Source organism: Salvia hispanica, chromosome 4 (genome assembly GCF_029641045.1).
Source record: "Salvia hispanica isolate PSC_SH4W2 chromosome 4, Shi_PSC_v1, whole genome shotgun sequence".
NCBI classification, from domain to species: domain Eukaryota; kingdom Viridiplantae; phylum Streptophyta; class Magnoliopsida; order Lamiales; family Lamiaceae; genus Salvia; species Salvia hispanica.
The window spans coordinates 56,233,756-56,249,321 of NC_142695.1; the positions used below are offsets into that span (position 1 = coordinate 56,233,756).

Here is a 15,566-nt window from a genome sequence, read left to right on the forward strand (position 1 = left end):
TCGATGCCTTAGAGCATCCACAATGGTGCTTAGGCCAGCAATAGGCCAGCCATTCTCTCCCTTGCCACGTCAGCAACACTAAAAAATCCACCTGCCACATCAAATTTAGGCCAGCTATAGGCTAGCCATAGGCCAGCCGCAATAAAAATAATTCAAAATATACTACATTTACGGAATTAAATTTACGACACATATACTGAAAAAATTCGTTAATTTTATTTAAATAAAGTCCACACACGAGCCACCGCCCCACTCTACTCCTCACTAATTTATTAAAAAAATACATTAACAAATGTTACTATGCTTTGAATCCATTATAGTTTGCCGCTACCCGACGGTATGACATATTTCTGTTTTAGGTCTTAAATTTGTATTGGGTCTAGCCCGTCGTCTGTGTGCCTATTTAAAAATTACATAATTAAAAAAAAATTCATAAAAAAACATTTAAAAAATACATTATATATTTTTTCAAAAAAAAAAAATTAAAAAATAGCGCTGGCCGATCGCTGGCCAATCGGCACGCCACAATGGCGGCCAGCGCATCGGCCAGCGCAACGCGATGCCCACGCCGAAATTTTGGCCGATTTCCCGCTAGCCTACTCCAATGGTTCGGCTAGCCGATGGCTAGCTTACCATTGCGGACGCTTGAAAGATATTTCGGAAGGGATAATGTTGCTTGGACCGATGCAATAAAAAAATTCACACAACTGGAAGAGTTGCACTATATTATGATGCCAGAATTGGATATCATAGATTTTGAAACCATCGGCACCTCTTGCCCCGTGTTGAAATCATTTACATATAACGAATTTTGTTGTGAGCAGTCGGAAGAGGAGGATGACCTCGATGGTGGTGTGAGATTCTCCGTTGAGTATGGCGTTGCGATTGGAAAAACCATGCATAATCTGCGTCATCTCAGGCTTTGGGCACTGGAGACGAAGAATGAGGGACTGGAAGCGATTCTCGATGGCTGCCCCCACCTTGAGTCACTCGATCTTCGGAGATGCTATGGTCTTGATCTAGAAGGAGCTCTGGGTAAAAGATGTTGTGAGCAAATAAAACATCTGAAGCTCCCTTCTGATTGTGCCAGTGATCTTGAGGTTCGACTCAAAAGTTACGAAGATATTTTATGGGGATTATGAGGAAGGTTGATGTCTGATTTATTCAATTTCGACTTCTATTATTATGATGTTTGTGGAGGTTTCCTTGGTTATCAATTTCTGATCTTGAGGGCCTGCTGAGGAAAGTTGATGTCTGATTTTATTCAATTTCGACTTCTATTATTATGATGTTTGTGGAGGTGTTCTTGGTTATCAATTTCTGATCTTGAGGGCCTTAGTTTCAAGATAAGCATCTTCACTTTTTGTGTAGGTATGTCTCCACCGTGCTAAGATGACATTGAATCTCATGATTAACTATCTCATCTTCATCTCTATGATTAATTTACTTTGAAACAAACCTTATTTTTTTTTCATATCTCATATTATATCTCACTATTATTTTGTCTAACGAACTGACCTAATATAAGTAGTTACAAAAGATAAAATTTACTATACATACTCCCTTTAATCCAAATGGATTCTTATTTATTTTTGGGATGATTCAAGTTAAATGTGTCATTTCCTCAAAAACTAACAAATTTTACTTTTTTTAATTATTTTTCCTATTTCTTTTTTCTTGTTTTACTTGTCTAACTCATTCAACATCAACTTTTATAATCTTATATTGAATAGAAACGACTTGGTTAACTCAGAATGAATAGAGTACCACTCTTTTCGCCCCAAAGGATATACACTTTAGGTTTGATACGTGTTTTAATATAAAATTGGTAAATAAGAGGGATGTAGAGAAAAAAATAATTAAAGTATTGTTAGTGGAGAATGGATCTCACCTCATTAGAGAGGAAAGACTTTCCAAATGATAAAGTAAGAGAGTATAATTTATGAATGACACAGGTTTAATATGCAAATGATAAAGTAAGAAAGATGGAAAAGTAAGTAAGAGATAAGTAAAAAATAGTGGAAGTAATATTAATGGTGGATGATGTGTGATTGGTTAAAAATTTTCCATATTTAAACTTGGTCTAATTTTGAAGGATGTTCCAAAATAGTAAAACTAATCTCACTTTTTTTTTTTTAAATATGGGAGTATAAAGTTGCTTAAAAAATCATGAATTTTGATTAATCTTGTAACTTTTTTCTCAGTTTTAGGAATCGAATTTGGGTGAATAGTATCTGATGTACTACTCTCTCCGTCCTAAGGAATATAACCCCTTTCTTGGTGGCACAAGATTTTATATAATTTTATTTTATGTGTTGAGTGGGAAGAGTAAAGTAGAGATGAAATAAAGTAGAGATAAAGGTGTTTTAATTTTTAGTAATGAGTATTTTAGATGGGATAAACTAAAATAAAAAAATGGGTTATATTCAATGGGACAAATGAGTAATATTCAAAAAATTCTATGAGAATAAGAATAAGATCGACTGTAAATTGAACCAAATAGCAAAATATAAATATGCGTCGAATTAACAACATAATATAAATAAGAAACTGGCATATTTCATCATACAGAAATCGAGAAAAATGTTAAAATTCGTCGTTTTTAAGGCTGATTTTTAAAAGTTTTTATGATAAACAACCAAATTTTGTATAACCAAAATAAAGTTATATTAATAATTTGATTTATTAATTATATATTAAAATTATAAAATAGTAAGTGGATACGTTAAAAAGACTTATTAGCCTTTAATATCATTTTTTATATTTACATTTGAATTTTCTTTCTATTGTTTTTAAAATTTGAATTAAAGTATGCACTAATTACATATATAGTTCTAAAATTATAAAAAAAATAATAAAAAATTATAAATATATAACCATAATATTATGCACTTTCTATATATTATATATGCATCTAATATTTTAATTAAATTTATAAATAAATTTATATTTTTATCAAATAAATTAGATTTTGGTTTTACAAAATTTGGTCACGCAGATTTATTGTTTTTAAAATTACGAACAGAACAAGTGGATCAAAATTAATGAATTTTTGGAATTTAACTTGAGGCCCAACTTTAAATTTGATTGAATATTTTAGAAGTGACAAGAGGAATTGACAATAATAAGACAATATAACTGAAAAGTGATAAACAGAGTAAATGCTCTGCCCCATTGCACCACACAATATTTTGTCGCAGCAGCAGATTAATTTTTGGGATTATAGTACTACTAGGCCACGTAAGTCAAGTCCTTCCTAACTAGGCACAAGTTACCAAGCGCGATGTACTTCACGTGACATCCACTTTCAAGCTTCTCTCTCCTGAGTACGGCGTCGTTTGGGGACCCATGGGCCACTGCTAGTGTGGACCTTCCCACAGTCGATTTAAGAGCTGACGTGGTCCAGCTAGAGCTTTTTCAGTTGTACCACACTACATTGTGGACTTGTTACTTGTACATTCTACGAATTTTGTTTCCTTACACTCATTGGGTATGATAATTGTCGATAAATAATTAATTACTCCCTCCGTCTCGCTTTAGACGTCCCGGTTGATCAATTTTATGCGTCCCACTTTAGGAGTCTCGGTTGAGATAAATTAATAAAAAATGTCTACAAAGTGTTAAAAGTGGGTTTCAACATCCATTACAACTAATAAAAAAGTATTAAAAGTGGGTCTCAACATCCACTACAACATTTATTTATTGGACACTCAATTAAAAGTGGGTCCCAACATCCACTATAATATTTTTTATTACACACTCAAACACCTTTTTTCTTGAAACATGTGTCCGACTCAACCGGGACTCCTAAAACGGGATGAAGAGAGTATTATTGTAATAATAATATATATTTAGGTTTATGATCTTATTTTTCCACATTCATATTCACTTCCATTTCTTGGTTTTACTATTATGACCATGATTATTATTGTACTTTATCAATTTATTTATATTTAGGCTTATGATCTTATTTTTCCACATTCATATTTCACTTCCATTTCTTGGTTTTACTATTATACTATTGGATCATATCTCATTCACAACATGTTTATATTATTTTGTAGTAATTATTTATTGAATCTTTACGTTATCATACTGTTATCATGCCAGGACAATAAAGACTGGATCGTATCGTTAACGGATTTTTATCATTTACAAGTAGTGTTCTAATTAGAATATTGTAGATCAAGTTCATATTTTGTTTGAAATTTTTCGTAACATGTGTATGAATTTGAACATGCTAGAGTCTTTATAAATCGACGTAATAATAATCTAATAAGAATATGGCTGAGGAAAACTATTTCTATAACTAAATAATTATGCTAGTTTTTCTTTTGTAATTTCTTCAAAATCTATCCATACAACGATTAATGTGGAACGTGGACTGGATAATCGAGAGATGGATTAATTAAGCTTTGGAAACAACACACGAAACCATATAAAATTATTCTAAAAAGAATGGAATTGAAAAAGTAGTTTCTCACATGTTACATGAGCCAACCACTCTATCGATTTTATCGTATTTCAAGTTCCCACCAATGTCTTGGTCGCTCTTAATACTCATATTCAAAGTCTAAGTCAACTCCTCATCTATTTTGTTCGATGATTTCTCTTTTTACCTATAGTACTCCCCCCGTCCCAGCTAAGATGACAGGTTGTTTAGTCGACACGGAGTTTTAGGAGTTATTGGTTAAAGTATTTAATTGGAGAGAGAAGGTGGGTGTAAGTATTAAAGTAGAGAAATAAAGAAAGATGGATATTTTATTAGGAGTGAGAAAAAGTGATTGGATGTATTAATTGGAGAGAAAAAATTATCAAAAAATGAAATGTGTCATTTTAGTTGGGACAAACTAAAAAGAAAAACGTGTCATCTTAAGCGGGACGGAGGGAGTAATATTTTCTTTATTTGGAAAGGTTAATCTTCTTTTTTGTCTTTGCTAAACAATAGTGATCACCATTCAAATAAATTATACTTCTTTTGGCTCAATATCAGTGATCCTCAATTTTTATTGAGACGTTCCAAGAAAACTCGTATTTTGACACAAAATATATCATTCTAACATCTCCTATTTTATTCGTTTTTCACTTATCTATTCTGAATACCACTTTCTAAATTCTAATTGTTCAAAAGAAATTGAATATACTGATTTTGGTACGACTTTGAAATTATATGTGTAACGGATTTATTAATAATTGATGCATGATAAAGAAAAGGATAATTGATACTACTATAAGTTTTTAAATTATTTCGAGGGCCACATTTCTGAATTATGAGCCATGAGAAAAAGAAAAGCATATAAAAAAGGAATTGGCTTTATTGAGGTAAAGATGCTACTCTACTGATGGAGCCATATCTTCATCATTCACCAGTCTTTTCGTTTTCTTTATCAACGACAATAAAAACAAAATCGTTAGTTATAAGATCATCGCATATTTATAAATATTGTATAAAATCCAAAACATATAAAAAGAGTCACATGTTCTACTATAATTACCCTACATTTTATCATAGCATAATGTTTTTAGAATATTTGTGATAATGCAGACATCAATAAGTAACAAAGTTAGGATTTAGATGTTAGAGGTCCGAAGTCTGCTATTTTTTTATGTCACCATGTCATCATTCAATAGTCTTTTCTTGACCAAAAATAATAAAAACAAAAATTGTAATGAGTATTGAAAAATCTTCTATATAAAATCCAAAGACCAAAATACATAAAAGGATCACATGTTCTAGGATAATTATCCTACTAAATTTCATAACATCATAGCTTTAGGATATTTTTCACAATGAAGACATCAATAAGTAGCAAAGCTAGCATTTTAACGTTAGATAACAGAAATTGGTGTTTTTGGTGTCGACCAGTAAAGAAAGAGGAAAATTTAGAAAATGAGCGATAAAACTAGAGTACATAAAGTTGTTACAGTTAAAAGTAGTGCTGGAGTGAAAAGTGTGCATTGTCAAAAATAAAAATAAAAATGAGTCGAAAGAATATGTTTTTTATGATAAAAACAGAATTTATAAAAATCTAGAGAATGAGTGAGGTAGGAGAGATCAAAAACTAAACCTTGCTAATATTGAGACAGATGCAGTGATCAACTGCGTCAATGCCTTATAATTACATTCAAATTTCAAATATGTAATCAAACTTTAAATTGTTGGATACCCTTTAACCTCAGGTCTCATGGAAACTCTACCATGTTCAAATTAATATACTTCAATAAAAATTAAATTTTATCTCATTGTTTTACTACTATTTATGTATTCAAAGAGTATAAATTTTGGGTTCGGCACAGATTTTAATAAATAAGGAAAAAAGTATGAGAGAGTGAGAGAAAGGGTAGTGCAAATAATGTTAGTAGAGAGTGAGGTCCACATTATTATAATGGCATAAGTGTCAATGGTAATGGTATAAGTCGTCAATAAAATGATGTGTAAAGGTAATATGTTGTTTGAATTTTTCAAAATTAAAAAATTCATACTCTTTAGGAACGAAAGAAAAATGAAATAGTTCATACTGTTTGAGGACGATGGAGTATAAATTACTCCCTCCGTCCCGCTTTAGGAGTCCCGCTTTTTCAATTTTGGGCGTCGCGCTTTAGGAGTCCTGGTTGAGATAAATTAATTAAAAATGCATACAAAGTGTTAAAAGTGGGTCCCAACATCCACTACAACTATTAAAAAAGTGTTAAAAGTGGGTCCCAGCATCCACTACAATATTTATTTATTACACACTCAAATATTTTTTTCTTATGTGTCCGACTCAACCGGGACTCCTAAAGCGGGACGGAGGGAGTATTTAATTTTCAAAGAACATTGAAATAGTCTTAAGCCCTATAAAAAAAAAAAAAAAAACAAAGATTACTAACTCTACTAAGTAATTAAACAAGTCACTAACCACGTGGCAAAACATGAGTGCCACGTAGGAGAGAGGGGTAGGTCAGGTGGTGTTGGGATAGTGGGCCCCACGGTTGCGGTGAGAAGGGGACAGTGGGTTAAAAGGGTGTGATGGGGCTGCCTGGTGGGCAGGTGGCCACCTGGGCTTTCCATGTGTTGTCAAATTCCTAACTTCCAAATTTTTCTAATTTTATATTCACTTTATTTTCTTAATTTACCAAAATAAAGTAATAGCATAAGTATTTTGGGATTCTCATGCCAAATTTCCATTATCTAACGTTTTAAAACTATCTCCTTCAAAAATATACTTATATAAGATTAAATTTTTTTATAGGAGTGGTGGGGATAGAAAAAATTTGTTCTGAAATGGAGAAATTATTATATTCAATGAGTCAACTGCTTCTAGAGACAAAGAAAGAGGCCAGAAAATAATTAAACTAATTGAAAGAAGAGAAAAAGAATAATTGTAATAATAGTAAAAGACAAAATGCCCAGTTTGACGTCAGGGAATGCTCTCCGGTTGTTTAAAAACATGATCCAAACGCGGCACATGGCGGGCGATTCCCGCTGTCCCCATGCCGGAGCATCATCGAGGAGCTCCGAGCAGTGACGAATCGAGGTGGGGTCGAGGGTCGACCCAACCACTGCCATACTGTGAAAATTAGAAAATTCCATTAAATTCAAAATTTTAGAACATCGTCACAACCCTTTAAAGTTGTGTTTACCTTGGCGCCGAACGACTTTGTTCACCGTGTCCGATCTCACGAGTTCAACTTACAGAATTCGTATTTGTGCTCGCCATGAAGTGTGGAACAATTTCTCCGCACAATCATAGTTTTGCTTCATTATTTTGAGGTTGCGTAGCTCGGGTACAACCCTTTAAAGTTGTGTTTACCTTGGCGCCGAATGACCTTATTCACTATGTCCGATCTCACGAATTCAACTTACAGAATTCGTATTTGTGCTCCCCATGAAATGTGGAACAATTTCTCCTCACATTTTTTCCTTTTATAAAGCAATGGATTTTGGAATCTTATTCGGGAAATTTGTTTGCCCATAATTTTTTTATCTCTTGCTATTTGTCGCTAGTAAATTTACCCTAGCTACACAACCTCAAAATAATGAAGCAAAACTATGAATTTATTTTAATTTCTAAATAAATACATTTGTAAATAAAAGCTCATAATTATTATGAAAATAAATATTCATTTTTTTGTGCTTTAGATTTTAAAGTCACACGATTTTTGTGATTAATTTTTTATGGACATTTCGGACTATTAAGACGTTGCTATCAACACTATATTATTCCCAACAAATTAAATACTAGTAGTAAAATATAAACTCACCGAAAATTAAATAATATCGAATCGAATTTATTTCCCACTCCCTGATCGATCATCACAGATATTTCATGTCTCTGGCATGCTAGCATAAAATATCAAAATTCAAACCATAAAATATTCGAGATGGCAGAATGTACAGCTATAAATTCAATGAACCACGTATACATCATTATTTATATTAATATACTACGCTTTTCCATTTATATAACCCATCAAAGTCAATAATTCTAATTAAAATAATCAACACTTTAAACTCTAAAGTTAAGCCCAATTATCATCGCTTAAATTGTCACAAAAATGACATAATAACTTCCAACAGCTTATAATATCGCCGCACAATTCACGTCAACTTTCTATACAAATTTTCCCTTTTCCCATTTAATTTTGTTACATAGTACTACTAATTAAGTTATCATAATTAACCTAATTAATGACGTGGCAATAAACTAAAAACCCTAAAACACCCCGAAAGGCGAGGCCGGCCGACGCGCGGCCACCGGGGCCGTCTTCTGCCTCCGCATCCCCGCCACGGACGGCGGGGTGACCGTCCGTATCAGCGCGAAGTTCAGCCCCCGGAAGAACGGGTGCGTCTTCACGTCGGCCGCCCCGCGCTTCGACCCGAGGCGCCGGGCCGGGTCCTTCGCTAGTAGGCCGGATATGAGGTCCCGCGCGTGGGACTCACTCTGAGAACACGGCGCGTCGGAGGGGAACGTGAGGGGGTTTTTTAGGATGCTACGCAGCGTGGATTCGTTGTTTGCACCGGCGAATGGGGTTCTGCCGTAGATCATCTCGTAGATGAAGATTCCGAGGGCCCACCAGTCCACGGCGCTGCCGTGGGACCTACCGGACGCCACCTCAGGCGCCACGTACTCGTGCGTCCCCACGAAGGAGCAGGACCGGGCCGAGACCGGTTCGGCCACGAAGAGCCGGTTCGCGGCGAGCGTCTGGATTTTCCTCGACCGGAAGAACCGGTCGGAGATGCACGAGAACGGCGTGAAGCCGCGGGGAGCCGCCGCGCGCGGCGAGGAGAGAGAGTCCGGCGAGAAGTCCGGCGATTCGACGGCGGGAGTCGCGTCGGAGCAGAGGCTGAGATCGAAATCGGTTAGCATAATGTGGCCGTCGGATCTAACCAGCACATTTTCCGGCTTCAAATCTCGGTAGATTATCCCCAGCATATGAAGATATTCCAACGCTACGAGAACCTCCGCCGCGTAAAACCTGCAAAATTTTTCAATTGGAATGATTAGCAACTCAATTTCAGATTGCTTGTTGGAGAAGATAGACAGAGTTCTGGTAAATCAGGATCGGATTTCAGAAATTGAAAAAATTGAAAAATCCAGATATGGAAATTTGCGGCTAAAATTGAAATTGAAAGGAGAGAGAGAGAGAGAGAGAGAGGGAGAGAGAGATTCACCTAGCTGAGCTAAGAGAGAAGCGTTTATTCGGCTGTTTATGCCTCAGAGAATGCAAATCGCCGCCGGCGCAATACTCCATCACAACGCAGGAGAAATGCGAAGCCTCAAATTCCGCAAACAGCGTCGGCAGAAACGGATGATCCAGCATCCGCATGATTTTCCGCTCCGTCTCCGCCCTCTGCGTCTTCTTCTTCACCCTCAGCACGTCATTGTCCACCACCTTCATCGCGTACAGCCGCCCCTCCTCCGCGCCGCCGCGGAGGCGGCACAGGTAAACCCTCCCTATATCCCCGCTCCCGATCTGCCGCACGAAGCTGAAGTCGCGGAAGCTCAGATTCGGCTTCAGCCGGATCGCCAGGAACGAGGAGTCCGACGACCGGTGCGGCCGCAGCGCCGCCTGCTGCTCCGGCGAGCTCGACGGCATCTCGAACGAGAGGCGGCTGAAGCTCGCGCAGTGGCTGATCGTGGTGGTGTCGCTGCTGCTCATCGAGTACCCTCCCTCGCAGTCGTCGATCAACATCTTATAATCCTCGATTTCATCAGCAATTTCAATTTGATCCGGGGAATATTTGGGGATGGAGGAACATGCGCGAAGTCAAAATTTAGGCAGAAAAGAGTGAGACAAGGGATGGAGGAGAGGAAGGGGGAATTAATGGAGGCTTTTGTGAAGTGAAGCAGGCTTTATTGGTGTGGATATTAAATTGAGAGGAGAATAGGGTTTCCGTACAGTGGAGAAGAAGCTGTGATGCTAGTGGTAGAGGTAGCTTCTGCTTCTGCTTGGAGCTGGTTTATATCGTTTTAGAGAGAGAAAGAGAGGGTGGGGAAGGAGGGAGGAAATTGAAAATTTTGGTCGTTGGGGATTATTTAAGCTGTGTTGTACGGAGCCTAGGGCGGTAAATTAATTACTAGGCGGAGTAATTTCGTTTTATTATGAAAGATAAATTAGTAAAGTCAAAACAAAACAAACGGTTTCACATTTTTATCTTTGTTACAATTCATACAAAAACGAACCATACACAAATTACAAGAAAAATTATTATTCTTAGGACGTCCATAATTCATACTTTCTTCGTTCGGCTATAAGCGAGACGTTTTTTTTTTACTAGATTTAAGAAAATGATATTATCTCCGTCTCTTAAATTTTGATATGGTTTTATCCAGCTCGGGTTTTAAGAAATATAATGAAAAATGTGTTGAAAAAGTTGGTGGGATGTGGGTCCTACTTTTAAAGTATTACTCCCTCCATCCTGGCTAAGATGACACATTCCTTAGCCGGCACCGGATTTTAAAAGTTATTGGTTAAAGTGTTTAATTGGAGAGAGAAAAGGTTCGTGTAAGTATTAAAGTAGAGAGATAAAGAAAGATAAATAATTTAATAGGAGTGAGAAAAAATGGTTGAGTGTATTAATTGGAGAGATAAAGTTTTCAAAAAATGAAATGTGTCATCTTAGTTGAGACAAACTAAAAAGGAAAACGTGTCATCTTAAGCGGGATGGAGGGAGTAATTTTATAATAAAATGTGAGTAGGAATAAGTTAGTGGAATATGGGGTCTACTACCAAAAATGGTAAAAAGTGAAGTGTGTCAAACTTTCAGGGATGGACCGAAATAGTAAACCGTGTCAAAATTTAGGGGACGGATGTAGTAGTTAAAGAGTTAAGTGAGAAAAGAACTCATTTTTGGTGGGACGTTTAGAAAAAATATGAATCTTATGAATTACTCCCTCCGTCCAAGAATAGGAGTCTCATTTCCATCCGGCACGAGTTTTAAGAAATGTTAAGAAAAGTGGGTGGGAGAAAGTTGGTGGAATAGAGGCCCCACTTGTATATATTAGTTTTAAATGATATGTGAGTGGAATGAGTTAGTGGAATGTGGGGTCTCTTTACCATTTATGGTAATTATGAACCGGGACTCCTATTCGTGGACGGACCAAAATGGAAAAACGGGACTCCTATTCGTGGACGGAGGGAGTATGATAGAATGGATGAAGTACTACTTCCTCCGTCCATGATTAATTGACACCAATTTTTTTTTTCCGTTCGTCCACAATTAACTGACACCATTATTTACTACTTTTGTAATGAACCTCACATTCCATTAACTTTTCATATTCATATATTATTATAAAATTAATGTTATATAAAAGTATAGGACTCGTGTTTCATTAAAACTACAAAAAACTTGGAGTATCTTTTAAGGACATAAAAATTGACACGTAATTGTTTGCGTTGGAACGTTTTAAAAATAACAACAATTTAGGATGTAAAACAAAAACGTCCTTAAATTAAGGATGATTTAACCTAATCTTTTGATTTTTTATAGGATGCTTCATTTGCGTCCTTTGAAGCGTTTGTGGTATATTTAAAAACACAAATTAGTGTTCTTAATTGCATTATAAATGTCCTTAATAATTTTTTTATTGTAGTGTAATTTTTTTAAGTCACTTTCTATTATATTTTCTTAAAACGTATAAAGTAAAAAGGGCTCAATAAATCATGGATGGAGATATACATATAGCATTTTTTTTATTGTCCATAGATGAGTTTTACTACTTTATACCATTTTTTTCTTATGATCACTTTTTTAGTATCCTCCATCTAATCCCTTAGACTACCTATAAATCGGGGAAAAAAAACTTTTGCTATTAATTCAATTTATTTACTAATTACTTTATCATTATATCATTATGTTATACCCATAAAGAATGTGCAACATCAATGATTATAGGAATTTTAATAAAATATCTGGTTAATGAAGACAATGTCATTAGCAAGTTCTTTGTATTGCAAGGAAAATTATAAGAAATGATGTTTATAAAAAGAAAACTATAATTGCACTCTTTGTGAAGGTTAATAACGTAAGTGTAATACACTTTGTGAAATGATAGAGTGATATTTTATGTGGGTTATGAATATGAAAGTAAATATGAGCAATAGTAATACTATTAGTTAAAGATTTGAATAAAACATTACTATCGAGCTAATTGCTTTAAAGAATCTAAGGAGAAATTCAAGGGGTGTGGTTGAGTGATAAGAAACTTGTGTATTTTTAAGATCAGAGGATCGATCTCTGTCTTTGGGTATGCAACAATTTTAAATTTTTGGGCCAGTTGTCCCACCCTATTTGAGGTGCTTACAAAACAGCGATGGAAATAATTATTGAGTCTACCCTTGATAATTACTAAAAAAAAAATTTGCGACCCGGCCGGCATAGAGCATAGTCAAGGCTAAACAGGAGTGGCGTCAACCTAAATTTTATTGATTAAGTTGTTTAACATGACTATGTTTAATTTTTTTTTTTTTTTTTTTTATATACTATATAGCTCAAGATCGATTTATTGCATCATATTAGATCTCGTACAATTATGAGTGACAAATTTTTATATTTTTGTCAAAACAGAACTTGCCTTTATTTCAACACATTTTAACCTTTCATTTAAAGTAAACTGATGAATGATGATTGATGTATGCAATGCTCTTTTACTTTTAGAAATTCACTTTTAAGGATCAAATTATGATTAGGGGTGTATTTGTAATTAGGGATTCGTCTTTATTAATAATACTAGTATGATAAAAGATTCACATTTCTCAATTCATTAAGACAATTTTGGGACTTATGCTCTATTGATAAGATCGTACCAATATGCTTATGGGCATGTGCCCACACACATGTAGTGTCTTATTGAATAATTACACATAATTCAACTTTTAATGAGTAATTTTAGTTAAAAATATTTCTTTTTCTTACCCTCGTTTGTGAAAACGTAAAATAGTCAAACTTCAAGGTAAACAATTTCGTCTAGATGTTCCCACATTGCCAAATTTTCAAATTTAGTTATTTTTTCATTAAGCATTAATTATCTCATTTTATTATATCAAGATATTCGTTATTATATATTTCATTTAAGTTTCATCATATGTGATAAATAGTTTACACTTTCCATTAACTAATTTCATCCACATATCATTAAAAATTTTATAAATAAAAGTAAAACTCGCAATATACTAAACGTTTCCACTAGTATTACTTTACATTTCTCAAAATTGTTGATCTTAAATGTATGATGATTAATGACTAATGAATAGAGTATGAATAATGGTGTGTCTCAATATATTGAAAAATAAATATTTGCAATCATGCTGGACTAGTGTTTTCATTATTCAGATACCTATTTCAATTTATTTTCAGAATTATTAACCAAATTCACTAAATTTAAATAGCATTTGTGATTATTTTGTGATTTACTGTATATTATAACTCCCTCCGTTCTATAGTACTACTAATAGAGTAGTTTTGCAATTTTTATACGTTCCATAGTTATAGAGTCATTTCCTTTTTTAGTAAAAATCAACACATTTTTCCACAACTACCTTACTCTCCTTTACTTTTTACTCGCTTCATCTATTTACCTTTTTCATTTTCCACTTTATTCTCCATTTACTTAACTCACATAATATAATTTTTCTTAATCTCCGTGCTGAAAAGAAACGTCTTTATTACTATGGAACGGATGAAATGTTAGCTAAGATAATTAAACAATTGGTTAGTTATTGTATATTTCATTTTAGTTTAATTATATGTGATAAATAGTTTACATTTTCCATTAAATAGTTTCATCCACGTATCATTAAAAATTTTATAAATAAAAGTAAAACTCGCCAATATACTAACGTTTCCACTAGTATTACTTTACATTTCTCAAAATTGTTGATCTTAAATGTATGATAATTAATGACTGATGAATAGAGTATGTATAATGGTGTGGTCTCAATATATTAAAAATAAATAAATATTTGCAAAAAATCATGTTGGACTAGTGTTTTCATTATTCAGATACTTTTTTACCTATTTCAATTTATTTTTAGAATTATAAATCAAATTCACTAAATTTAAATAGCATTTGTGATTATTTTTATGAACTACTCCCTCCGTCCCCGATTAATTGTCACTCTTTTCCATTTCGGTCTGTCCCTCAATAATTGTCACGCTTCGTTTTTACCATAAGTGATAAGTAAGTCTCACATTCCACTAACTCACTTCACTAACATTTTATTTTAAAACCAATATAAAAAAGTGGATCTCACATTTCACTAACTTTTTCAACCAACTTTTATTTACATTTCTTAAAAGTTGCCTCCGATAAAAAAATCTGCCCCAACTTTTTCAACCAAATTGGTTGTTATTGTTAATTATTTACTTAAATTTTCCTAATGAATTTTCTACAATTAATCTTACTCCATATTCTATATTTATGGAGTAGTAAATATGATTATATAGATACCATCAAAATGCAAATTCAGAATATTACACCTAGTTTTAAGCTGTCACGTGAGTCTCTGTAGCACACGTGCAGAGGCCTTCTTGTTTTCGCGAGTGGTGACGTAAGCCCCGGCACGTGCTGGAAGAGTATCGAGAGGCGGCACGTGTCAAAGGAGAGAAAAAAAAAAGGATTTATTGCTTTTTTTTAACTCATTGCCTCGTCCAGACAGAATGTACAGTACGCGTGATTTGGACTTGGTCTCTGAAATTAACCTTTTGATGCGAAATGACGCGACTGCCCCTCGATGATCTAGCGGTTGGCATTGAAGCTGCGTCAGTTTGGCGGTACTGTTTTTGTAATTTTGCAGGGGCCGATAGGGACCTCAAAGTAAGGGCCATATCCGCAGAGCAAAAGTTGGGGCAGATTTTGCAGACGCAATAAAATTTGCAAATTGACTCTCTTCATTTAAATATTGTTCATTTATTATTTTCACCATCATAATATAATTTCAATTTTTACTTTTTCCCATTTCTTGGATTAATCAAAAGGTTTGAATAAGTTGTTGCATTGTTTGTATTTTAGTAATTCCTCCGTTTTTTCATAGTTGAGGCGAAACTTTTCGGCACGGAGTTTTAGAAATGAATGTTGAGT

The 15,566-nt window shown here is 34.4% G+C and overlaps 2 protein-coding genes across 2 annotated transcripts; one reads left to right on the forward strand and one right to left on the reverse strand.

The window, feature by feature from the left end:
* Positions 1–620: 620 nt before the first annotated feature.
* On the forward strand, positions 621–1,142 carry LOC125195471 (putative F-box/LRR-repeat protein 22). The gene has a single exon (XM_089056950.1). It carries the CDS (start codon positions 621–623, stop codon positions 1,140–1,142), a length of 522 nt encoding a protein of 173 aa, XP_088913076.1.
* A 7,355-nt stretch (positions 1,143–8,497) lies between these two features.
* Positions 8,498–10,466, reverse strand: LOC125193125 (protein kinase PINOID-like). The gene is made up of 2 exons (XM_048090868.2): positions 9,656–10,466; positions 8,498–9,459 (listed from the first exon to the last, which is right to left on the reverse strand). Exons 1-2 carry the CDS (start codon positions 10,174–10,176, stop codon positions 8,697–8,699), a joined length of 1,284 nt encoding a protein of 427 aa, XP_047946825.2. The 5' UTR covers positions 10,177–10,466; the 3' UTR covers positions 8,498–8,696.
* Positions 10,467–15,566: the final 5,100 nt, after the last annotated feature.

What these genes read in the sequence shown, in the direction of transcription:
- LOC125195471 (XM_089056950.1), top strand. Translation starts at nt 621, where the DNA reads ATGGCTAGCTTACCATTGCGGACGCTTGAAAGATATTTCGGAAGGGAT.
- LOC125193125 (XM_048090868.2), bottom strand. Translation starts at nt 10,176, where the DNA reads ATGTTGATCGACGACTGCGAGGGAGGGTACTCGATGAGCAGCAGCGAC. An exon ending in TTCTCTCTTAGCTCAGCTAG is followed by an intron (nt 9,460 to 9,655) that starts GTGAATCTCTCT and finishes AAAATTTTGCAG; the next exon opens with GTTTTACGCGGCGGAGGTTC.